The sequence below is a fragment of the Macrosteles quadrilineatus genome, unplaced genomic scaffold (assembly GCF_028750875.1).
Source record: "Macrosteles quadrilineatus isolate MER2022 unplaced genomic scaffold, UCM_ALF_1.0 Scaffold_21__1_contigs__length_2333173, whole genome shotgun sequence".
Classification (NCBI taxonomy): domain Eukaryota; kingdom Metazoa; phylum Arthropoda; class Insecta; order Hemiptera; family Cicadellidae; genus Macrosteles; species Macrosteles quadrilineatus.
Window position 1 is genome coordinate 765,537 of NW_026542614.1, and position 27,012 is coordinate 792,548.

At 35.8% G+C, this 27,012-nt stretch overlaps 1 protein-coding gene and 1 long non-coding RNA gene across 3 annotated transcripts; both read right to left on the minus strand.

Annotated features, from left to right (window-relative positions):
* Positions 1-423: 423 nt before the first annotated feature.
* Positions 424-1,743, minus strand: LOC129005447 (uncharacterized protein F54H12.2-like). Its single transcript, XM_054434335.1, has one exon. The coding sequence runs from the start codon at positions 1,741-1,743 to the stop codon at positions 424-426; it is 1,320 nt and encodes a 439-aa protein (XP_054290310.1).
* A 17,567-nt stretch (positions 1,744-19,310) lies between these two features.
* LOC129005415 (uncharacterized) lies at positions 19,311-23,794 on the minus strand. 2 transcript variants are annotated; one of them, XR_008491823.1, is made up of 4 exons: positions 23,569-23,794; positions 22,490-22,710; positions 20,766-20,904; positions 19,311-19,485 (listed from the first exon to the last, which is right to left on the minus strand). It is a non-coding gene; the product is annotated as an uncharacterized LOC129005415 (long non-coding RNA). The 2 variants fall into 2 exon arrangements; XR_008491822.1 differs by lacking the exon at positions 19,311-19,485 and having other exon boundaries at positions 20,115-20,904.
* Positions 23,795-27,012: the final 3,218 nt, after the last annotated feature.

The following is a 27,012-nucleotide window of genomic DNA, read 5'->3' on the forward strand; positions in this document are numbered from 1 at the left end:
AGTGTAAACATTCCAAATCAATAACTGTACAGCAAAGTGGTAAAATGTTTTTAATAAACTCTGCCTTCTCTCTTCCTTTCACAAGCACAAACATAGATGAAGTAAGTGAAATTTTTAGTTTTTCCAGCAATATATGGTCCGGGATGTCACCATCATTCCAGTCAAGGCCATGGTAGTATTTCGTAACCCAATAACTTTCTCTTAGCTTCTCTGCTGTCAACAGCCTGCGGGCAAACGGTGGACAAACAATATGATGAAATAATAAACTTCCCGTGTCTAAATTTATAGCAGCAACTTCCTTGATTATGTAACCTCCGTCGTTATTCTTGAAACATTGAATATCCAAAACAACACTATTTTTACGATCCATCTCAGCAGACTGTAGGCGTATTACTGACATACCACAAAACATGGTGTTTGTATTTAACTCCCATAGTCAACAGTTACATTTCTATTTTTGTCAATTTCAATGATGTTGTCAAACTCTGCGTAAACGATGCAATTGATGGTTTCGGTCAAAGCTTCGGAGAATCCAAGTTCGATCCTTAAACTACCATGTCGAATGAGGTTCCAGTGAGTGGTGGCGTTAGCTGATAAGTCCGGTGTTAGGTCAAATGCCATCAAACAGTTGCCTTGAGAGTAATCACTGCGAGTAATGCTGTTACCCATGTTTAGAAAGTGTATTCCAGTCCCACTGAACAATGTGTGATAGGCCATAACAGACAATTCCTTATTCTCAGAGTACTCTGGTTGCAGTGGCTTGGAGGGTATCTGGACTCCATCAACGTAGAGTGAGAAGAAGTTCACCTTGTAGGATTGGAAATTAAATGGGTTTGATTTGAAATCACCGTTAAATGCTTTGTTGCTCACTAAACCAACAATTATTCTTTTTGGTAGCTGGCCCAGAAAAACATTGTCCAATGTCTTGCCTTGAATGCCTGAGGGTATGGTCATAGCTTTCACTTCAACTCTTGTTATTGGATACTTGGCTGTTCCACTTTCCAGGGTCTTGCTATGAGCCAACAACACTGTAGGATTTATTTTATTTTTACGTATCAAAAGATTTGCTTCAACAATCTTGACTTTGTACTTCTCTGTTTTGGACATTAGGCAGAACGAATCTCTTGATCTCACTAGACGTAAACGCAGTTCCACACCATTAAGTAAAAATTTTTCCTGATTGAATAAATCCACATGCAAATGACCAACCATATCTACAACATTGCTTGACTTTGTAAAATATCTGCGATTTTCCAAACCCGTATTTTTACTTTCACAATCATCCATTTCACCAGACTTGTCATCATACCACAGAGCACAGGATAGATGTGAGTCTTTAGCACTTTCATCATAGTTGAGTAGTGTTTCAATGTACGAACGGTAAGCGTAAGTATTGTTTTGTGGTGAAACCATTTTTTGGTTTACATACAAGTCTACTTGACTGAACATTGAGTGTAACCAATTATTTGCTGGACCAACTGATGTATCTACCAATGGGTCTAGTTTTGTACCATCAGGTTTTACAATACATGCTTTGATATTTAGCATTGTATTTGACAAGTCAGAGTACTCATCACCATGACCAGGCACTACAAACTCTATGGGAGAATCATCTGTTAACGAGGAAATTGGTTTGTATTGAACCCATTTGCCATTCTCAATGCTAGTTTGTGTTGCGGGTAGCGTAAACAAGTCCAATTCAGATTTCACACACTCACATGATTGATGATGTAGGAATGCCATGTTGTTTAACCAAAAATGTCTTTCACTCTTTTACTCAGAGCACTGCTTCTTCGCTTCCTCTTCTTACTGCTTTCAGACGGTTTCTTGACAGTTGACCGCTTCTTAGACTTGTTGTGTACTGCTAGAAGTTTCTTCAGAGACTGAGGTGTAACGTTGATTTTTCTCCTCTTATAGCCAGACCCCTGCATCACTTTATCAATCTTCTCATCTGCTTTACGTTTCAGATTACTTGTAAATTCCTTGACACCAGCAGATATAGCTTGTTCTGGAGGGACTGAATTAATAACATCTTTCAAAACATGAAGACTGGATTTAATAGCTTCCTTACCCATAGTCTTTGCTCCAGATCGTAGCAGAGGGGTTATTGTGCGAAATAACCCACCTAGGAAACTGCCAATACCGTGTCCCCTTTGGTATGGGGAACCTTTGTACACAACACTCACACCACTACCTAATTGGTTACGGTAATACACCAAGTAAGGGTCATAAACGTTAAGAGCCATTTCTCTTAGTTGTCAGCTTTCTTTCTAAAATGTAGTTTAACGCAGGACGTTCCAAACTTAAATGGCAGCTTTGCTCCTGTGTTATCCCTTAAATCGATTTCCATACTTTCAAAACTCGACTTTAACACTGACACATAGTGGGGACTGTTAAACTGCATAAATCTGCTACTTCCATACACATAGTCAGCTGTGTCGATATTAATAATTTGCAATAGCGGGGCCATATAATCACCCACAAACTGTGATTCCACAATATCGCAATAAATATACATTTGAGAGGGTAATCCCACTCTGAGGTTGGCTGGGCGAATCGATTGGTTATTCTTCAGCAAGTCGTTTTCTCCGGGACTGAAACCAAGTTGCAGAGCTAGCTTGTCTGACAATTCAATCTGTATCACGTGAGACTGGCTGTTGATTTCAACTCTTTTAGTTTTTTCGTCATAATTAAAATATGTGTGATCACGAATGACCTCGTGTTTGTTGATCATATCTATGACTTCCTTAACATTTATATAATCACCAGGTGTCAATGTTGCAACCACCATCATAGGAGCGATCAAATCATAATTGGGTTCTTCATCTTTTTCCCAAGCATTGGTCTTTACCCGCTCGTATGTGTCTTTTGGGTAAGCATGGATGTATATTACACTGTTTTCACTTAGAGTCAACAAAGAGCAGGGGTAGTGAACCTCTACTATTGCCACTTCCCACAACCCGTCCAGCTTTATCGGGCGTGATAGTTGAGTAATGAAGTTCGATACTGTATTTTGTGGATAGTAGTTCATGGAACTGTTACTAGGTAGCGTGAGGTAGAATTGATCATTCATATTGATTGAAGGTCTGAAGCATGCACCCACGAGTTGAAATCGTCACTATAACCGTACCACTTCACTAGGTAAACCTTACTGGGACCTTTTCCTTTGGTGGCTATGATTTTATCTATTTTAAAAATCTTACTGTCATGAAGATTAACTTTTTGCAACTCTTGCTCATAGAAATATCCAACTATTGGTTCGTTGTTTAGATCATGCAATTGGTACATTGGTTTGGGAAGCTCAAGGACATTTGCAATTTTGTACACCTCTTCTGACCAATTAGTTTCATAACCTTTTTCAAAAATACCTTTACTTTTTGATATACGCACAGTATCATTAATTGATAGTTTTGGTTTAACAACTTTTTCCTTTACACAATAGAGGTTTTTCCAGACTCTGAATGAATTGGTCTCATCAACTTCGATTGGTTTCATTTTTATACTTCTATGCTTACTGCGATTATATGAATTTACCAGTGCATCCAAAACATCTACATACCTGTACGTATTGTTATGTGTTAGATAGCGCCACATGCGAGTTTTCAATGTCCTATTAAATCTTTCAACTACAGCCGCTTTCACATCAGGATTATTCGTAGTGAAGTAGTTAATATTTTTACTTTTTAAAAATTGCTTTACTTCCTTAGCTGTGAATTCCGTTCCTTTGTCAGACTGTAGGTTCTTGGGATGGTTTTGCGTTTCTGAAAGAATCAAACTAAACGCTCGAATTACTTCTGCAGGGGTTTTTCTTTTTAGCGGTTTTGCATACGCTTGTTTACTGAAAACATCAATAACAGTTAAGATGTAGTTCACATTGTCATTATATTTGCTTAACCCTCTCATATCATTTAAGTCACATTGCCAGAGTTCATTGATTGAATACACTGCATACCTATTCCTGGGAAATCTTTTTCTCGCTGGTTTATGAAGTGTGTATGTATCTTGAGATTGTAACCATTCCTTTACAGTTTTCTTCTTTGCAGACGCTGCTTCCAATAACGGTACAACTCCACGATATCCGGCTGGGTGTGCAGGGTCATAATAGATAGTTGCTAAATCTGTTGACATCTAGTCGAGCCTAAAGCTGTCCCACTTTTGCTTTCTATTTCTACGCGCAAATGATGTTGAAAGTGGGGTCGATCTTGAAGGTGATCCAAATTCTTCTTGGGCACTAAACAATGGTCGCAGTGTACGTGGTGAGAACTTGAACTCAGAAGAGTTCAAGTTCTCACCGAACTTTCTCACAGAAGTTCCACTTGACATCGGCTTGATACTTTTATCTGCTGGTGAAACATAACCTTTGAGTCTTTCATAGTAGTTTCGTGCAAATGGGTTGGTTATGAACTCAATAGGTGTACTTATATCATTTAGAGCATGCATAAACTGTTTCCATCCCTGCGGCTGAGTAGCTTTCCTTGCTCTTATTATATCATGCAACAAGTCAATTATATTGGTATTTTCCACTACAACTCCATCAATAAAAACTAATCCATTATCATTCCATTCTATCTTATCCTGGTGTTTCCCAATATGTCTTAGTAAATTTTTAACATCAGACTTATATGTTTTAGGAAATGTTTCAACCAACTCATCTGTATTTAAAGACTTGTGCTTATGTGTTTCCAAATCAATGATAGGTATCTGAACAGGCTTTCGCTTTTGACTCGCAAAATGCAAATACCTTTGCAACACCTGCTGATATTGACTCCATTTATCCTGATCGCTAAGACTCTTGTTATTAAGCAGACTCAACATTTCACGATCCAATTCACTAACGGTATCACATTTGTTACCTGAACTTTTCACATGGGTTTCGGGGTTTGCTTGCATTCTTTGTAGATCGTCAGGAGAAATAATTATCATTTTCTTTGCGTGTTCCATTATAGGTTTTTAGTTAAGGATAGCTTGTAGCACTGCACTTAAAAGTATTGGTAGTACAAAACCACCTCCCTGCTGAACAATAAATCGTTTTTTACTTTTGAACTTTTCACCTTTCTTCACCAATCTTCTTAGCACTGCTTTATATTTAGATAGTTTTTGTTTTACTTGAGGAGTAACACTAACATTACCTTGCAACAGATTGTAAGCACACTCACAGACTGACTGAATCAAGTCCTTGTCAGCTGTTTTTAAAACACTTTTACGTTGTCTGGGAGTCATGAGCGAGATCGCTCGTAACAAGTTAATATTCTTTTTGATCGCTTGAGACATGGCGATAGACTGAAGTAGTAAAACACAAACACTTGACTTATATTCACTTTCCTCTATTGTTTTTAGGAACGTAAACATAATTATTTATGTCACTAGGGAATATGCTTGTTCTGAACCTAATTTCATCAGGTGTTGATTGCTTCATATCAAGTAACAAATAACCATGAGGTGCTTTTGTCGCATCATTGTAGGCATCCTGAATAAATCTTGGGTTTTCTGGATACACTTGCTGAGCTAAATGTCTTATTTGAGCCTTGTCTCTAGGATTTTTAAAACACACTATATAATGAGCATTTAACGATATATCTCTTTGTCCCCTACCTTGGTGGAATAGGTTCTGTGTAATGAAAAATACACTTATGTTTCTATGATGACACCCTTTTGTGAACAAATCAACCACTCTGTTATCTGATTCCCTCATCAAGTCATCAATTATAACTAAGCTTGGCTCAGAACCATCAAAGTCGCTCATATTTGGAATACCTTCTTTGTACACAACACTTTCCAAGTTATAACCTGGCTGCCACTCGGCGTAATGCCAATACACATTTTTAAACACTGTATCACATATAACACCCATATATTCAATAAATTTACTAACGAAATGAGACTTTCCACAGCCTGAAGGGCCTGCTATGATTGCTGAGAATGGATGTTTCCACCTTGGATCCATGATTAACACTGGTTCTACATAAACACTAGCAGTATTTTTAAATAACTATGGGGAGTAACACAAATAAAGGAAGGTATTTTTTGTATGATAAAAATTTTATTCAGTTACATTATTACATGTTATACAAATTCTATACCCTTTCCACGCCCCAGGTATTGCAGCGTCAATCTAGCGATGTCCTCGCTGTTGTAGGCGTTTATCACCTCATCTGGTAGAACTGTCTTGAAGCGGTCCGGTAGGAAGACTCGAAGATAAAAATCATCTCCAATGAGTCCCTCCAACGTTGCTGAGATAGCCTCTCCAAGTCTCGTTGTGCAGCGATCGAACTTGACGACTCTGTACAGCATCCCAGTCCTCAGGTCGGACAACCGTGTGTACTGTGGCTGTCTGACGCTGTTTAGCTGCTCCTTCAGGTCCTGTGGGTCCATGGTAGATGCTCGGAGGTGTCTCAGGGCTCAGATGTAGATTGTCGGAGTGTTGACTCTACGAGCTTGAGTGATTCCTACCATCGCAGGCAGGGGTTTTAAGGGTTTTATTTGCCTCCAGGAGGTGAAAGTGAAAGTTTGTTTTCGTCAATTTTAGTACAAATAGACTCGCTCAAGGATATGTGAAACTTGTGTTCCTCAATCACAAATAACAACTTTCTATTTCAACACTCATACACATCCTTATATGTCTCAATTACAATATCCGGGTCACTGTTTTGAAATAAAAATATTTTATACTTAATTTGCTTTTCTACTATTACAACTATCACCATAGAATGCCTCCTGTAAAAACACTTTTCTAGCTTTCTGCAACACGCTATTAATCAAAAGCAAACGTCGCAAGTCTTTACGTTTACGGTTAACACGGGCTTTGTTTAAAGAAAGCATATAACCATAGCATTAGCACTTGTGTCCATCATAAAGTAGATACTAGCGCAGACTAAAGTTAGTGTTATGCTTTCAAACTTAACCAAAGAAAAAACACCAGAACAAAATCGTAACATTCCTAGGGTTGCTGACTGCCTCAAGGGGTGAGAGTGATTGACCCCATTCACCCAGCTACATACAAAGAGGCGAGAGCTATGTTTGAGGCATTTGCCAACTAACCACCCTCATCATACATCGGAACCATGATTCGTAACATTTTTATACTACTAATATATGTATCTATATCGTATTAAAGTGTGTTAAAGGTTTAGCGTTTGGTTTACAATGTAAAAATTTTCAAAGTCACAAGATGGTTTCTGAAACTCTTTATACAACTCTCCTTTATAAAAATTTAAAAAAATATATAATCCAAGAAATTGAGCTCTTTAGCCACAAAATCCACAGTTTTTTTACTTACCTGACGAAGAAATAAAAACAGTAGCAGCCGACGAACTTTGTTATGTCATATTTAAAAACTCATTTAAAAGTACCGACTTTATTTCAAGATTTAAAATAGAAAATATAAACTTTTGAGCTTTTAATTAGAACCAATAGTGTCCTAGACTAATTGACATCTTACACACGAAGTGTCAACGATTTACCTTTAGTCTAAATGTCAAGTTATTTTGAAGCTGGACATTGAGTTTTGGTGCCGTTTTCATTGGCATCTACCACTTCTAACCTGCACTAAGATGGCGGACCTGGCTTCAACTGCTTGTATGTTAGTTATATAGATGTGCTCCATCTATTGGTCTTATGTGATCGTTGATTTATAACGGAATTCTGATGAAAATTTGATCATGAATTATTAGCAGTTTTGCAGGATGATTAACAATAGTTTTTTTTTTTATTTAAATTGCTTGTTAGTTGGCAACAAATCTTAGAGATGTGTATACATTTTTTAGGATAAAATTGAATTGGCAGATGCCATGGTAAAGAAGCGTACTAGAAAAAGTTACTGTCGCCTCATCCAATTTTTACAGCAGTCAGCTGTTGACATGCTAGGCGAGCAACCGCGACAGTGAGGACGGGGAACAGCTGATTTCATGTTCCTAGTTGGCAAATTGTCTGCTAGCTACTAACGTACACATGCATAAGCCATCAGCGGTAGCACCAGTAGCCTCAATGAATATATAAACACTTGTGTTAAGGTTTAAATACAGTAGTCAATGTTATTACTGAATTTGATACTATACATATTGTTACTAATATATGAAATGGAGAAAAACGTTACCTTAAAAATACAAAATTTCCCAATTTATATCCAGACCTTTTTAAATAGCTTAGAAAACAAATAATTTAGTATATCAAAGTGTTTTTGGACGGTTATTGGTAACAGGACAAATTCAAAAATTGTAAATTTAAAATTCCCTAGTTATTCTTATAAATAATATTGTAAAATGTTGTAGTTTGCTTGTTTATGGATATATTTCGATCAAACTTGGCAAATTTATTCAAACAATTACAAAACTATTTGGATCATGAACGGTACTCTAGTTTTCCCAAGGTAGGACACGTGAATTGGAATTTTGGCGTTACAGGCACAATGACAGTAAGAATCAAACAAACGTACAGATATATACACAAGACTCGTTTCGGCTATCTTATTATATACAACGTAAAAATAACCAAACACTTCATGAGTCTACGCAATGTACAGACAAAACAGTAAAGACTTTATAATCTTATAACTAACTATCTGCCCATGCTTCGCAACGGGGTGAGAATCTTTGGGTCTCTAAATCCACCGTAAAAAAATAGTATATTTCGTACCTAGGGCCTACAGTGAGGTTTTGCCGACTCGATATCGGGTTTTAAGTTCGGGACGAAGTCGAGAACGTGAAACGATCGAGAGCTGCAAACCCATTTTGGCTCGTGGTACGAGCACTATTTTTCACCCAAGTATGTTTTGCAATATAACGTCCCTCTTATTTATGTGAAATATTTTGAGGAATCAGCAAAATCAAAAATAACAATAAATAGTTGTCTAGGCAGCTGTGACAAAAAACAAGTCTATTGCAATGCCATGGATACTGCTTGTGCATTTAATATACATTAATGTTTTAAGTAAATAGGCGAACAAGTGATTTTGCGGCCCTAGGGATGTAAACCCCTGCTCGGTCCCCATATGACGATGACAGCTGGCATGGCCAGCAAAACGTAACTTTCAGCCACCAATATAAACCAGCTAAATGTATGTAAAACAGCTAAAAACATCATAGTGAGGTGAAAAATTCGTTACGCATACTTTTACATTACCATGAATTAATTATATGCATACAGAAAAAACGGAGTCATACTTATTGCGTATTTTAACGTAAACTAGTGGCTTGTAGGGACATAGTCCCTAAAAAGCTACGGAAAAGGAATTATTGTTGGAATATTTAAACAAACTCAGAATCAAATTATCTATATGTCAGGATAGGCCTAGATATCCCACTACAACATATCTTTTGTGCAAAAATAACAAAACAGTTTGTTGTTTGTCTTTGTTTGCTTTTGTTGATGACGTTATGTTCAATAAAGAATTTGAACGATTCCAGAGGTTTAACTGCTAAAGGCAGCAAACATGTTTATGAATAAATATTGGTTTATTAAGGTAGCTTTGGTTTTTTGGTTAATGCTGATAACAAGGCTTCCCCGATTGAAATACAGTATTGGAAATTGTCTTCGTCAAATAAGAAAAGGCAAAAAATGGTGTGTTGAGATACCCTACCCAGTTATTATTTCTAAGTCTATGCTCATTTTGTAAAGGTTTAACAAAATTATTCTTAAGTAAAGGCATCCCATTGAAAGAACTTGGACCTAAATTTGTTTGTGATCAACATTAAAAAACCACTATTAGCCTAGTGTAAGTATGTGGTGTTAATCCTCCTAAAGGTGCGATTGATTTACATATTCTACCAAAAAAGGGCCTAGTCAACGTCTAATTACTAACTATTTTGCGGCTAGTTAGGGTTCCATTACCCAGTTATCGAAACTAATCACGACATAAATATTTTTGGTTCGTTTAAATACCTGTACGAACCTACTTCATCTCTATTCCCAAATTGTTTTCTAAGAGTAACCGTTGAGGTTATTCCACTTCATACACAATATTGATTAAACACTACAATAAATCTCAAATATAAATGTTAGTAAATTAAAAAAAAAATTGGAATAAATCTTTTACATATGTTTTGAAATAAAAACAAAGAAGATCTTCTTTTAATCTTGAATCGTTTCTTAAATCTTGAAAACAATTTATTTCAACTTTGACATAACTAAAAAGTCTTGATTATTAAAGGTAACATTATCCCTTTATATAGTTGGTTTTATATAGTATACATTACATTGCAGAATTGACTGGCAAATGAGTAATCCAAATGTAAGCTTACTTGCTAATGATAAAATCACGATCAGCTGGATTGAAGTAAACAAAAATCAGCAGTAAATGCCTTATAATGCTATTCTTATGGAGAACATTTTACGTTATATCTAATTTTGTGTTAAGATTTTGGGAATTTCACTATTTTTCCCGCCGTCACGGGATAAAGACCTTTAATTTGAGCCCTCTCACGTCATTCTACGACTTCCCAGTCGCCCACAATTTTGACGCAAAGAATCGGCTTACGTAATTAATATATAGATAGAATAGATTTCTTGTATATTCCCATGAAACTGACAATTTACCCAGCACATTAAGGCCTTTATTCCAAGTATCTCAGTTCGTAAACCATACATACAATGTGACGATAAAATATCAACAAAATAGCATGTAGTTTTATGTAATCCTCACGACATTTCATTTGGTCCATTGACTTTAAATCCATTAATTGTAAAAATTATTGGAGCTTTGAAAAAAACTTCATATAAAATCCTTACACTAATAAAAGACGACGTCATGAGCGCGGGAAATGAGCTACAGCGGCTAGGGCATAGCCACATGAATACAGAACGGAATGAAGGAACTAGAACGGAGAACTGGCAACAGCGCACGCGAGAAGTAGGGGGGGCGCACACACCGCTCAAGCACTACAACGCATTAGTGGCATCCTGTCCACACACTGTTGATATATACCGATTTGTGGCATGGTGCCACAATTTAAAAACTGGAATGTTAGATGTTAAAATGGAGTGTTCATTAAAAATATCGATGCAGACATGTTTCTACCACCTTCCTTCATCCACTGGTGGCCGCAGGTTGAAAGATGCCACAATTAGGTGTTTGCGAGTATTCGGTAAAACCCCGTATGTGTGTGTTTGTTTGTGTGTTTGAAGTTCAATCACGCATTAACTACTGGACGGACTGGGCTGAAATTTGGCACAATGATAGCTTACATGATTAACATAAATGTATATGCATATTCTTATTTAAAAAATCTTTTCGGGCTCCGCCCCAGTGGCTCTGTAGTTCCCCATGTTAATCTTATGAGTATTCATATTTAAAGGGAATAAAAGAATTTAGTCGGCTGTTTCAAATAAAAAGGTTTGTTCTATGATATGCAAAAGCCTTAAAAAGTTATTAGATTTACCAACAGGGTGCAGCACTATTTCTTTTGCGTTTATAAAACTGTGATACGCAATGAGAACTGTCAAAGAAGGATTGATTACAGTTATGTTTCTGTTTTTAATTTCATGAATAATTTGTGATATTTTGAGAATTTTTAATAATATTTTTTTAGTGGTAGAACATTATGGCTATGGTAGATGTGTAATACTATAGTATACCTTAAATTTAGAGAAGCAAATGTTATCAAACTGTGTCCTTCCCCATTGCAATCAGAAAGCTTATGAGCATAACTGCAATAAACATTTTATACTTATATGCCAACCCCGTACGAAGGACGGGTACTCTGCTAGTGTTTTCATAAAAGTCAAGGGATTTTAAAAGAATGTGACTACATCCAAGAAACCTTAATACAACTTTTATTGAAGGATTCTCATTATTCCCATTTAAGGGAAACAAAAAACCATCTGGACGACATTAGGCCTTTCAATTCTGCATTTTTTTCAGGTAAATATAATTTACGATATAACAGTAACTAGCCAAATGAATGCCAATTCATGCAAATAAAATTGCGACAGAGAGGTTAAGCAGAAAATCAGGTAGTAGGGTAGTTCTTAGTCATGTAAACAAAATATTATCGCTATAAAGAATTGACTGAAATTTGTAAACGTACTGGCGACAATGGGTGGTACCATGCAGCCATACATTATCATTGACGATGATCAACACGGACAACCTATTACGGCTATAGTGGGAAACATAAAAAAACAGATCAGCTTTTGAAAAATGATAAAATATTTACAAGAAATGTTGTTTATATGGAACTGTTAGGTACGTAATCTATGAGTTGAGTCTTTTAAACTCATGGGAAATTATGATGACTTTTATTTGTTTTTAAATAACTACTTTACCTCTTTGCAATTGCTCGATTTCGAGCGACGTGTTTACTAGTTTAAACAAATTTGCATATGGGCCATATATGGGTTGCCATGCTGGTGACGAAATGACAACGAAACATAAACAGAAAATCAAAACAAATGGAAGAAATTCCAATAATGTTTTATTTACAGTGCGGGGTGGAAGTAGAGAACTCTGTACCTTATAGCAGATTATTTTGGTCGAGTTTTTGGCCACTGGATGACCTCTCTCGTATATGGTATACATAATAAATGGTAGATACTTGTAAAGTTGAATTAACGTAATCCCATCGACTATTTAACACTTTAGTTTTACTCAAATTTTATTAATGTATTACGCGTTTTTCACAAAGGCCATTCAACTTACAGTTTTTGGACCAGAATAAAAATTAGAAAGAAGCTCTCTGTGTACGCACGCCTCTAATTTGGAGTCTGTGACTTATCCAAAATTTCTTGAAGGCCTTATTCAACCAAAAGTACTAGTGACAGTGACCATTATGAGGACAATTTTCGGGTAGCCATAGTAAGAACTAATAATATACTAATTTTAATATTAGTTCATCTATGGCTACCTATATATAGTTCACTAACGCAGATTTTCCAGACTTGTTAATGGACTTTGTGTATTCGGCGATAAGCAATTTATGTTTTACGTATTATTTCGTGCAATGTATAATCAACCTGATAATGTTTGTTATTTAATAAACAAATCAGTTTTACCGCGTTAGAACATTTTAATACTCTACTGAAAGATTAAAAGTATGCAAACATTAGTACTAACGGGTACCCCTATAACCTGTGTGGTTAGGCAATGTCACAGTACTGTATAAAGGGCTGTCGGTGCAATCGTAGGGTGGACCTAATCCCTGGCCATAGGCGCAATGCAATCGGGCAACTACAGGAGGAATAGTACACTTTGTTAATGAAAGCAATAAAGATTACGTTAACGGCTTGTTTTATTGATTTAGCGAATAACAGTCATATATAGACTTGGACTTGGATGTAGTTTTTATTCTCACTAGTCCCGTCTCCAGTCAAGTTAAGACGTCGTCACATATACAATACATGCTCATATCCTGCGTAGCCCATTTCATAATAAACTACAAATTACAAGTTACAACAACTGGTAATTTCCATTAGATTTGCATTGTCGATCAGCTGATTTACTAATAATATTATGTACTTCATTATCAAATGGGCCCCAGTTAGTATATAGTTTCTGTGGTACAGTCGGGAAACGGTCCTTATCATACGAACTGCGCCTCGCAGTTAAAACGCACCCTCGAAAGGGGGGGGGGGGTCAACGTCCTAAGGTTGTTTAGGCCTAAATTAATATTTCGGTTGAAAACCAATAATTAATTACGTTATTAATATATGTCTCTGTTTGAAGTAAAGTAAGCTATCAAATAATTTTTGATTTGTTATTTATACATATTTGAAATGATTATTACAGTACAAGTATTATTTTAATAACGTGCCAAAGTTCCGCATTGACCTACCTAGACAATTTGAATCATAAAAGTACAGTACTAGGTTGACCGCAACTGTAGCCGTTGGGAGGCTCACATCGTTGGAGGAGCCTTCATGATATCAATGGCATTTCCGGCATTTCCGCTCGGGCATTGTATATTGCTGGGAGATAGACAGCAATTGAGATAAGACTTGTTTGAGTTGTTTCGGCTTCTAATGTATGAAATGTAAAAATACACAAATTTTCAATTACCTTCACCTATTGAACTAATGTATTATTATCAATTGCATGCACCCAACGTTTTTCGTTTTAAATCTTAAGTATTTATACTCTCCACATATTTATAATTTATTTTCCAGTTTTTAATGTGTTTGGATGTTAAATCTATTTCAAGCGTCTATATCAGATTAAGACAGAGGCATGTAGGAAATCTAAGGTTTATTTGAGTTTCTTTTCATATAATTATGTATTAGATTGAATGTATGGCCTACCTACTAACTATAAATATACCAATCTACTAGCAGAGTACCCGTCCTTCTTATGGGGTTGGCATACAAGTATAAAATGCTTATTGTAGTTGGTACCATGGATAACAGGAGTATAGACATATATACTCAAGAGTTATACTCAAGCTTTGTGTACCTATGCAATGGGGAAGGACACAGTTTGATAAAATTTGCTTCTTTAAATTTACAGTTTACATAAACATAGCCATTATGTTCTACCACTTCACCTAAACAATAGAGAAAAAAATTATAAAAATTCACAAAATATCACAAATTATTCATGAAATTAGAAACGTAAAGATAACACAATCCTACTTTGACATTTCTCATTGCGTATCACAGTTTTTTTTTGCTGCTTAGTTCAAATTAGCTGTTTTCATAAATGCAAAATAAACGGTATCGGCAATCTGACACATACTTTCTCCCATTAGCTTGTCAACAACCTTTATCATAGGTAAGCGATGATAGTGGTAGGCCTATTTAATAGGTAAAATCTCAAAAGTTTCATTAACTTTTGAACAGTAATTTTAACAGGAACTAGTGTACCTGTTGCTCGAAATCGAGCAATTGTCAAGTACCGGTATTATGCAGGAGTTATTTTAAAACTACAGTAATAACAGTCATAATTTTCGATGAGTTTAAAAGACCCGACTAAATGCTAAGGTAACTAATTGAAATACTCACGCTATTTAATACTGCTTTGAAATTATAAATAAACGTTTCTTGTAAAAATATTTTAGCATTTTTAGGACCCGGCCTTATTTTTTAGTGTTTTCTACAAATGTTTCCCGACTTAAAGCTGATACCAGTAAACATTTCTTGCATGTATTTCTTTGATCTGACTTTAGGTAGGTTTACTTTACCACTGTGACAACACGATGTGTATATTCTTCATGGTTTTTTTATTTACTTCCAAAACAAGTTGCTTAGCATAACTGGCAAAAAGATTCATCTCCCCAAGTGATTGCGTACCTGGATTCCTTACTGTGAGACCAGGCCTCTCCTCTACTCTTCTCATAAGTATAAGATTTCCTATTAATTGTCTCCTCCTCCTGTCTTCAATATTTCTCCTTTAAATTCAAGACATTTTCTGTTCTTCCAACAAAACTGATTAACTGTTTGGATTTGTTTATAACCTCATACATATTACAAACATAAATACTTACTCCAAAAAAGCTGGTGAGTTTATTTTTATGTACAGCTGTTTTTGTTTTTAAATTTGTTTTCAATGTAATTCTTATGAGGGAAATGCGACCTTTGAGAGCGTCTCGTGCCCTTAAGAGCAATGGCAGAACGCCTAACAGAAAAATCGAAGAAACCTTTTTGTGCGACGTTAAGGGCCAGCAGCATGTGTCTAAGGAGGACAAGGAAGAAGTGGAGGACTCTTAGAGAGTTTGAAGATGGGGCTGGAGTACCAGTTATTTATTAATTTAAATAGCAAATGTTTTATTATTTTTCCATATCAAAATTGTGAATTATATTATTTAGTATTAAAAAAAATTTACAGATGACTTAATTCACATTCTTTCAAAATGTAAACATGGAAAATTTGGAAGGCCATGGGGCGTAGCCAAGGGAAATGTGAAAATTAAATGATATAATATTGCATTGTCATCCATTTGGGAGCTATGTTTCAAGTTTCAAGTCTCTAGCTCATCGGGAACTTTGTTTAAAATTGATATCAAAATTTGTAGGAAAGCGACTAGCGAGCTAATAAAAAAAAGCCCATGGGGAGTAGCACAAGGGAAATATGAAAATTAAATGATATAATATTGCATTGTTATCCATTTGTGAGCTATGTTTCAAGTTTCAAGTCTCTAGCTCATCGGGAACTTAGTATAAAATTGATTGCAAAATTTGTACCAGACAAGAAATAAGCGAGCTAATAAAAAACGTTTTAATATATAATTCTGAGCAATTTGCAGACAAAACTCTAATTTTATTTATGAAGATTTATTGTTTGTTTACTCTATTACTGAATTATTAATTATTAATTATAATTATGAATCTTTGATTCTCAATTCTCATTACTGTATAGATGATGTTTGCATTTATCACAAAATTATTGGTTTTTGTTCTGTCATACTGTTCAATGCAAACACAAGGTTGCCTGCATATTCCAACCATGGTAAGTGTGTGTAACTTATTCAGTTATGGGCTAGTTTGACTAGCCAGAAAACCGGGCTGACACTAACAATGACAGTTTTTTACTTTCCTAACCCTATTTTCACAAGGTCAGTTTGTGTGGTATATTTTCCAGGGTGGCTATTTGAGTGACATCCATATCCCAGACACAAGAACAAACACTGAAAATCTTCAAAAATATTGTTCAAAATGGTTCCTTGTGCTGGAAATATGTAAACACCTTACCTACTCTATGTAAAAAAAATCTAAAATCGTATAACTCATTGAGCGAAGCTCTTATACGTCGACTCTTATGCATTTCGTAATACGCAATCTCCTCCAAGACGGCTGAAGTAATCATTTTCAAATTTTGCATGGTGATAAAGACCATATATCGGTGAGTGCTAACAACTATATGGCGTTAAAAAAACTCTCTAAGGAATCCCCCCCACTGGCTCTAAAAATTTTTATGTAATCTTTATGGACGCAGTATTTGACACAAAAACAAAGACACAAGATCAGCTGTTGACGTATTAAAGGACTTAACTGAAACGGCTACTTTAAAAAAGGTCGTAGGTAAAAGGAATTACTGTAACTGTTCACCGATATTAGAACAGAAACGGTATGGTTCATAAACATAAAAAATGACGTCACTAGCTTTTTATTATAATAATAGTTGTTTTATTACAAATCCAGTTATTTTATTATAATAAACCTTTTAATTGGAAGTCAACTATACTTTCTATACTAAATAAATTGTTTTTAATTTAATTCCCTCATCAGTAGATTGAAATATATAAAAATAGTCACACAATGTCCACAAAATGTCAATATCAAGCAGCTGATTCGAATCCTACGTGGTGTTTTCTAGTTATGTTTAATTTTTTTACTCTTATTATGGATACTATAATAAAAAGTGTTCCAATAGTTACATGAATAACGAAACCCGGTTCTTATAAAAAAAAGTTGACCCATAAATTGAACTAGGTATATTTTGCTCGAAATCGAGCAATCGCAAAGAAGTACATAAAGGAGTTATTTAAAAACAAATAACTTGTTTAAGAACAAATATAAGTTATAAATTCCGATGAGTTTAAAAGAGTCAACCCAAAGATTACGTAACTAATAATAATACTCACAATGTACTTGCCAGTTCAACATAATCAAACATTTCTTGTAAATATTTTATCATGTTACAAAAGCTGATCTGGCTTTTAGCACGGTGGAAGGAAAAAACATAGGTGTGCTATTCCTGTCATATTCTGACGTCACTTGGATTGCAAACAAAAGATCACCTCATTATAACTGTCAAATTAGTATATGTATTTGTTTTGATTTGGTTGTTATTGTTTTTATAATGTGTGTTTTTATAAAAAAAAAAACATTAACAATCAAATCAAAACAAATACATACTAATTTGACAGTTACAATCAGGTGATCTTTTGTTTGCAATACAAGGACGGGAATAGCACACCTATGTTTTTTCCTTCCACCATGGGCTTTTAGTGTGTTGTAGAAATGTTTCCCACTTATAGTCGCAATAGGTTCTCAATGTTGGTCTTTGTCAATGATAATGTAGTTTGCGTGGTATCACCCATTGTCGCCAGTACGTTTACAAATTTCAGTCTTTATTTTAATAGCACCAAATAACCATTAACTACCTGATTTTCTGCATAACCTCTCTGTCACAATTTTACAATTAACATATGTTCTTCTTCTCACTTTAAATTTCTGACAACAGCTGGAGTTTCATAACAATGTTTGTTTCCCATGTTAATCTTATGGAGAAATACAAAACTTTAAAGGGCCCCAGGTCCTCACTCTCTAATTATTTCCCTAAAAAGAAAGTTTCTTGCACAACTTCACGTTATGCTCTTTCCAATGACACCAAAAACATGTCAATCGGTTAAGTAATTTCGGAGAAGTAATTGTCACAAAAAACCTGCTTGCGTATTTAATAAGTATTAAATAAGTATAGATATATAGATTTAAAAAAATTAGGTACATCAATCTCCTTAAAACCAAATCACAAATCCTTCAATCACTCAAAAGTCACAATAAATCATTAATAAAAACACAAACATTAGCTGTTATAAACTCTAGAATATTGTTATGCCTTTTTAATAGTGTGTTATCAAAATATATAAAAAACAACATTTCATTTCATATAATTTTATTCATTTCAGTACATCAATACAGGAATAGCGATCTATACTATATAAAGTTGGAAATGATTAATTTACCAAGTATCGAAATATAAGAAGGTTTCTACTGACTTATACAATCCCCGCCCATAGAACAGGCACCCTGCTAGTTAACACGTTGACTGCGCGCGCCGACTTTACAGGCGCTCCCCAGTGGCGGGCGAAGCCCCGGCGCGCAACCGAATCAGCGAACGCAATTGGCATTCAAATATTTCAGTCTGACGAATCACAAAAGAGCAGTGGTGACTGTGCTGCGTTACCCCGAGAGTGGATGTAGTTCACTGAAACACCCAAAGGTAGCAGCACTGCACGGATCCGTATCCAGTGTCTTTGTAATGTGGGTTGAAGAGAAAAAATCCCCGAAACCGGGACAAAAGCATTGCCAGACAGGATTTTACGGGAAATTTTAGTACCAACTTACACCAAAGTAAAGCTCGCATTCTAAGCTGGCAGGCTGGCAACGATTATAACGTCTCCGTCTGAGGCTAAGCTCACACTGACTCAATATATTTCTGTTGGTCTGGTGCCGACTTTAGTCGGCGCGCGCCACCTGGGAGCGCTGGCGACGCCGACTAAAGTCGGCACGCGCAGTCAACGTGTTAAATATCAAGATATCTCTTGTTACCCAAGACAAGGTAAGTTAGTGAAAGTAATCATTTTAACAAACATAATAAACAGTATTTTTTTTACCAGGCAGAAGTACAAACAAATATTAAAAATGTAAGAAAACATCTTCATAAAAACAATAAAATTATCTTAATTTAATAATCTAAATGAGAAAAAAATGTAAATACTGATGTTCAAAATAAATGTTAAACTAATCAACATAATGGATCCAAACTGATTTGTCTCCACTTCTTCAGCCTCCTCTCCCCCAACCTCCATGCCTCCATCGCCATCCACCCTGTCATCAAGCCTGGATAGGATATAACAGAACAAAAATTAATATTAAAATCAGTATTCTGAACAAAGAGTCTTTTTATGCATACTTCTATCATTATTTAATGTAGGCTACTCAGTGGCGTACTGAGGGGGGGGGACGGTTTGCACCAGGCCCCACACCAACATAGGCCTCCAAATCAGGGCCGTATTCCCCTAACAGTGGACACTGCGATTGCCAAGGGCTTCGGCCTGGGAAGGGGACTCACTTGGGGCCTCAAAAGAATGCTTTTTCTCTTGGAAAATTAATTTTCCCACAATCTGTTAGAATTAGGGGGTACAATAATCCAAGTTTGTCTTGTATTCTCATGATAGCCGAAAGCGTCTGCAAAGATTGCGTGATCGAAATTTACGACTACCAGCGATCGCGGGTGACGATAATCAGGCCTCGCAACCGCGAAAGATGTTCACGATTGCTCCGAGGATGCCCACAATTTTAACCACTGGCGACCTTGGGAGATGAAGATGATGACCCTGCAATCACGATTTGGTCATTACCGAGGACAATATCGTTTAATTTTGCCACAATTGCAGTAATCGTTTGGATCAATACATAAGTGCCGACCCATATAACCAATTTTGTATAGGACAAAATATAATGTACAGAGTGTGGCAAAATTATCTGACAGTTTTCTTTGCTGCCCTGTCGGGCGAGTGACTGGCGGAAGGTGGTGGGGATAGGGGCGCTTCAAGGCCTACGTGCGGACATTTTTAGTTGCCATGGAGCTGGTCATCACTGAAACAGAAGAGTATTTTGAAGGCTTTTCAAGTTTGTAGGGTACTATTTATTTGGACATAATTTGAACGAGGTTGGAGAAACTTTAAGATAAGTGTATAGAGCTGAATAAAAGGAGATTATAGCAAAATAAATCAAATTTATCACAACAAATTGTGTTATTCTATATTCTTCTAAGGTCTTATTGAACCACGCTTGTACTAAATACCTTATTGATGTATGAGAATTTTTTGTTTCAACTGCTTCTGTTGACAGGGGCTTTTCCATTTGTCTTAAAATTATTGTTGTTTCAGTACTTACCAAATGTAAAAACTATGACATATTCAGAAAAATTATAATTATGGTGTCAAAAAATATAGCCTACATTTCCTAAAAAACAAAAGCAAATTTTTGGGCACCTCTCGAGTTAAAATGCTGGTTAAATACTAGTAATTCAGGAGGGTTATGTGACATAGGCTTGGGGGCAATGGACACGGCCCTGGATTTATAAGTATTAAATTTAAGTAAATGGCAAAACTTACCATTAGTTAGTTCTCTTCAATCTTAGTCTTTACTTCGCCCCATCCTCGATCTCCTCTTCCTCTGACACCTCTCCCCTGTATTCTCCAATGTCAGAGGATATTAATTACAACGCCCCCATTTTACTGGTAGGCTTCAGTTCTGTACAGAAATATTGCAAAAAATAGTGTTATACAAATAATTTTAGTCCAACAAATAATACAAGTCTGTACACTCCTTTCTATATTTGCGATATTCAAATAGGTATAGCTAATAGGAAAATTTTTGAGCAAATCTGGGTCAAGTTAGTACAAGTATTAGAATTTGTAACAATAATTTGGTTTAGACAAAATAAATTGGTTTAACTTGTTCGCTACCACAATTATATGGAATTTTCGTTCGCATAGACCACCGACGCATATTTGCGTCAGCTGATCACATTGAAATAGATTAACGACGCACACCTGCGTCGGTGTTCAATGTTATTAATCAGCGTATTTCTTAGCAACGGTCTATTTTAAAGCCCTGATTTTATCGTATCGGTCTAGAAGGATATCTGCCGCAAATGTGCGTCGCTTGGTCTGTGGATATGACGATTGGTTACGTCACACAACAGTTGGCAACATTGTTGTTTACATTGGGCATTCCGCGACATCTCAGAACAGATGTAAACGTTATAACCTTTGCAGTTTTGGCGAGTGGTGGAGTTTCTTTATTTGTTTGTGTAAAAGCTTGAAACAACCAAATTTACAACGACGCTTAAACGTGTGTCGCCTGGTCTATTGAAACGAAAATGTAGGTAATCTTTTTATCTAGATTTCATTAAATAAACTGACCGACGCATATATGCAGCGTTTTAAAAGTTGCTCTAAACGATAAATAAAAACAATATTTATTGCTTACTAATTCACTTAAGGTTAATATGAAGTCAATTTGTCCATTTAAACGATATTTCTCTTTTGGTCTGTTGGCAATGTTATTCCTATATCACTTGGTCTGTAAGCAACGTCATGATCATTCCTTTTGGTCTGTAGGAGTGACCGGACCAACGCATATGTGCGTCGCTCGGTAGCGAACGTGTTAAACATTAATTATTTGTTATTTCCCAATTTGCAAAAATGCAAGCTCTAGCCTAATTAAGACATTTCCAAACAACATGTTTCGAGATGTATCCAAATACATTTTAAGTAGGGGCCTAGTTTTAAATTTTTATAAAAAAAACTATAAATTTGCATAAAGATTATAATTAATTATCCTTATGTTCCACCAAAAACTATTAATAATAGAGTTTATTTGTGTAGGTAACTAGTGGGCGAAGTGGCACTTTGCTACACATAAGAGAAATGTTTACGCACGAGCCGTAGGCGAGTGTGGAAAGTTTCTCGAGTACAGCAAAGGCAGTTTGCACTTGTGTTACACATTATATTTTCCCTAAAGTTACCATAAAACATATAAATAATTAGTTGTTCAAACTCTGTTCAACACTAAATGCAAATGATTCAGTTTGGATCAGTTTCTATGGTTGTCGATAATATGGAACCCACCCAAATATGGACAGTAGGCCTAGGACATAAAAATGTTCTTTCCATTTATGATAACCCAACCTAACATAACCGCCGCAAAGCGCTGTATAGCCTATCTGTAGCTTCCGGATAATACTTACCAAAGTACCGATTTGAACATTGAATAACTTAGTTAACAAACATAGCCTAGAATCTATCACAAAGGGGAAAGAATGTTGACTCACCTCACTTAAGTTATGGTTAGACCAAGTAACATTATCACGGCAGTATGGTAATTGCCTCCAGGGTCCACAACTCTGGTCTCTCTTTCTCTCTCATCTGCAGTGATGTCGATGGCAATGTCGTCCAGAAAGGTTAGTCCTCTTAACTTATTGGTTCAAGACAATATTTAAAATAGAGACCAATTTGGGTTCAGGTCAAATTACAGCCTTTGCTCCAGGATCATCTATAAAATTAACATTGATGTCATCAGCAATGAATTATATAATCCAAGTCTAGTCTTGTAAACACCAAATACAAACAGCTCTAGAATATTTGACAGCACATAATTTTACGTCCTACACTCATTCCAATGAATATATTTCTTTAATACTTTCTTACTTATTACTTGGCGACCATACAAAGTAGGTACCGTATTTTAAGCCAAGTATGAATGGAAATGAGTGTAGGATCAGGATGAGTGGCGCGATCTTGTAGTCTTGTTAGTGACTAAGGCCGACATTCCTTAGACACAGCTGTTAATTAATAGCCCATACAGCTAATGGCAACTAAGGGACCTACGGTTTATAGTGGAATCCGAACCACATTATTGCCTTGGTATATACGAATTGGTCTAATTATCAGGATAGTACTGCGGATAGTCGTAGTACTCACTCGTGCGGACGTTAATCCACACCAGGGAGTATCGCATCCACAGTGCATGCCTATAAATATCCACAATTCGTGACCTCCTAGTAGCTGGATTACAGGACGACGCCACCCGTCCCAGTCATATTGATTATTTCATTCAATAAACTTAGGCATATATCAATTTTGGGTAATGTTAGGGTGAAACTCAACCTAACTAACGGAATGAAATATTCAAAATATTAAATAGTCTTGTATTAATATCTTTCATTTGAATGAATGTAGGACATAAACTAAAGTGCAGCCAAATATTTTTACATAAACAAGGGAAAAAGAGACAATCCTAATAGCCTAGGGATAATGCCTATTCAAACATTTGCTACAATATTGCTTGATGATCCAGAATTAGCCTACGAATAAGCTGTATCTTAGATTCTTGTTGGTGACTTACCTTTACCTAAGTTAGTGTCTGGTAGGACTACTTAATGTTATTAAGTTATCATGTTGATTACGTTTTTTATCCTATAAAAATTAACTTATTTCACATTATTCCTTAAAAACTATTGTTTGTAACACTCGAGTCATCTATTTTCTTGTAAACAAGGAAAGAAATAAAAAAGATAAATATTTACAATATAAAAGTTTTTAGTCAATAAATGGCCAGCTTGAAGATGTCCGTCGGAATTCGGGATCAAATATTGCGACCAGTGTTTCCATCCGCAAGAAAAAAATATCCCTGGGCCAACGTCAAAAAATCCCTAGTTATCCCTAGTCCGTGTTCTAATAATCCCTCCAATTATCCCTCTATATCAAATCTAAATCTAGATAACTTATTATTTTTGCAGCAATACCAATGGATATCATGTATAGCCACCTAAAATATGGTAACTGGTGATATTATTCTTCAATATCCCATATTATTTATAAAGTAATACTATATAAAACACATTTTTGTACCATTATAACCACGGCCATCTTTAACTCCAGGCAGGCCGCGGCCTGGTAGAATTGGCAACGTTGCAAGTACCGTAGTATAGTATTGTTTAGCGCCAGACGTCCCATAAGTTAACGTGGAAATAAAACATAATATAGAATCGAAAATCAAAATAATATAAATTGAAAATCTATTTCTGTACATTCAATGTGGAGTCAACATTTTCATAGCTCAGTAACTATATAAGCTTTCGTATTCTTAAAAAAATACATAAATATCATTAGCTTAGCGTTCTCCAAACAAACACCTTTAACAACACTATACTTGCAACGTTGCCACTTCGAAGGCCGCGGCCTCCGGTTTGGAATTAAAGGTAGCCGTGATTTAAAACTGTCTATGACTATGTGGTACAAAACAAGATTGATTAACTAAAAAATGAAACAAATAGTTATTTTTAAAATTTTATAAACTATTAATTTTAATTTATAAGTATTTACAATTGTTTCAAAAATATTGCTCAAGTGTCCAAATTTCAAACTTAAGTCTTTTTCAAACATGGCCACCATGCCTTGGTGAAAAGGTTACACCAAGTTACTTACTAACCAAAGAACATCACAGACATCACAGAAATCACCGGCAAACAAAATCAAAACGAAAACAAACATTTGACATTGACACAGAGGGCACAGGGCTGGGCTACTAAGAAACAAATACATTTAATCTAGATCCGCCATTCCAACCGACCAACTCCAACTTCGCTTGTTTCGTGCAGTGTTGGCTGTTACTCTTCCCCTTGAGTGTTCCGACTTTGAAACACTACGTCCATTGGCTACGTCACTACCACTACCTAACCATAGATAAAACATCCTCCTTGAGGAGTACCTTTTATCTATGCTACAATCGATTTGTTACCAAAACCTAGGGAAAAAGTAGTATAATCAATGTGTTATCAATAGCTTGCAAAATTAGCCAAAATATGTCCTTAACGTTGTTGAAATACAGCCGTAATGTATTATTTTATCAATATTTCAATTTTATAATGTCAAAGGCCTGAAATCCCTAGAAAATCTCAAAAATTCTTCAATTTCGCTCATTATCCCTAGTTATCCCTCAATCCCTTTTCAATCCCTCGAAGACCCTAAATATCCCTAGAAAGGGATTTTTATCCCTCAAATGGAAACACTGATTGCGACTCGTGAGTTGAGGAACTGAACGATGAATTAGAACAACTCCTTTTCAAGAGTAGCTCCGAAGAACGGGTGCTTGTCGATATACTGGGACTATTTCAGTGTCGACAAAATGAAACTATTTCATTGTCGACAATATGGGATGTCGACTATTTGTGGTGTCGATCATTTGCGACGTCGGTTATTTGGGATGTCGGTTAAGTGGGAATATTCCAGTGTCGACAAACTGGGAATAATTCAGTTTCGATCAATTTCTACGGTTGTCGATATTATGGAACCCACCCATTTCAATCCCATCACTAGCGGGTACTACTTTCTCTAGGACTAGGACACCATTTGTGTTGCCAGATGAACCTAAAAACGTGTTGTATAGTGTTTGAATTATTTATATGCTTTATAGTGACTGTAGGAAAAATATAATGTGTAACACGAGTGAAAAAGGCCTTTGCTGCACTCGAGATCATTCCTAATTGATATAAATAATGTTCCGTAAACATTGCTCTCGTGTGCAGCAAAGTGGCTCTTTCACCACTTAGTTACACAAATATAGTTATTTGTGTAACTAGTGGTGAAAGTGGCACTTTGCTGCACACGAGAGCAATGTTTACGCACGAGCCGCAGGCGAGTGCGGAATGATCTCGAGTGCAGCAAAGGCCGTTTTCACTCGTGTTACACATTATATTTTTCCTACAGTCACTATAAAGTATATAAATAATAAGTCTTTCAAACACTATACAACACGTTTTTAGGTTCAGCTGGCAACACAAATGGTGCCCTAGAGAAAGTAGTACCCGCGGTCCATATCACTCCGCTATTTTTCCTCGGCAAGAAATGTGCTCCGCGTTTTAAGAATATAATATAGTTCCGTATGTTTTTGTAATTTGAAGTGGTTTCCGCGCCTAAAAGAAATGCTTAAAAGGTATTTTCTTGTTTATTAAGATCGTAGGAAGGTTTTAAAAACGTTTAAAAGAAAAGTCCAGAAAGTTCAGAAATACCGAAACTATAAACACGAAATGACAGGTTAAATCGTAGTTATAATAGTCAATCAGCTGCTCATAGTATAATTATCTTTAGGTGTTGCCAACCTATTTCCAAGCGTACACGGATTACGTGCATAATGGAACCACGCTGTTTTGTGTTGTTTCGTTGGAATTCTGATGTGCGGCAAAGTATAAACCGTACGGCAAAGTATAAATATGCAGCAATTAGCAGCTTTCTATACTATAAACAGTACAAGGAAGCCAACTTTGTCGGGTGACAGTAGGAAAAATATTTTGAGGAGTATGTTTTATCTATGGTGGTAGTTAAAGGTGGCCGTGGTTCTGATGGTTAATACGGTTAATATGAATGTTATTTGTTCATTGGGCTATGAAGTAAGTATCAAAGGATAATTCAATTCCATGTTTACTTCCAAGACCCTTCCAATCTCTGCTCCAATAAATATTTTCGCTGATTATTTTCTTTGCTAATTTATTTGGTAGACGGTTCGGCGGCAGTGACAGAGCATGTATGATGTAACGAGCATGCATGCTGAGTGTATAAATGTACTCTTTTTCTAGTCCAGTTTCGAGATATAATGCATAGTTGGGAGTATTTTTTGCCAATCCTAAAATTTTCTTTACAAAATAACAAAGAGTCCCATCTACATAATCACTTTCCCATAAACCCCATATTTGACACCCATAACAAAGAGTTGATCTGACAATTGAAAAATAAATAGTGAATTTTTTACTTAAAGGTACATTTTTGTTATTTAGAAATGTATTCCAAATACTGTTAA

What these genes read in the sequence shown, in the direction of transcription:
- LOC129005447 (XM_054434335.1), bottom strand. Translation starts at nt 1,743, where the DNA reads ATGGCATTCCTACATCATCAATCATGTGAGTGTGTGAAATCTGAATTG.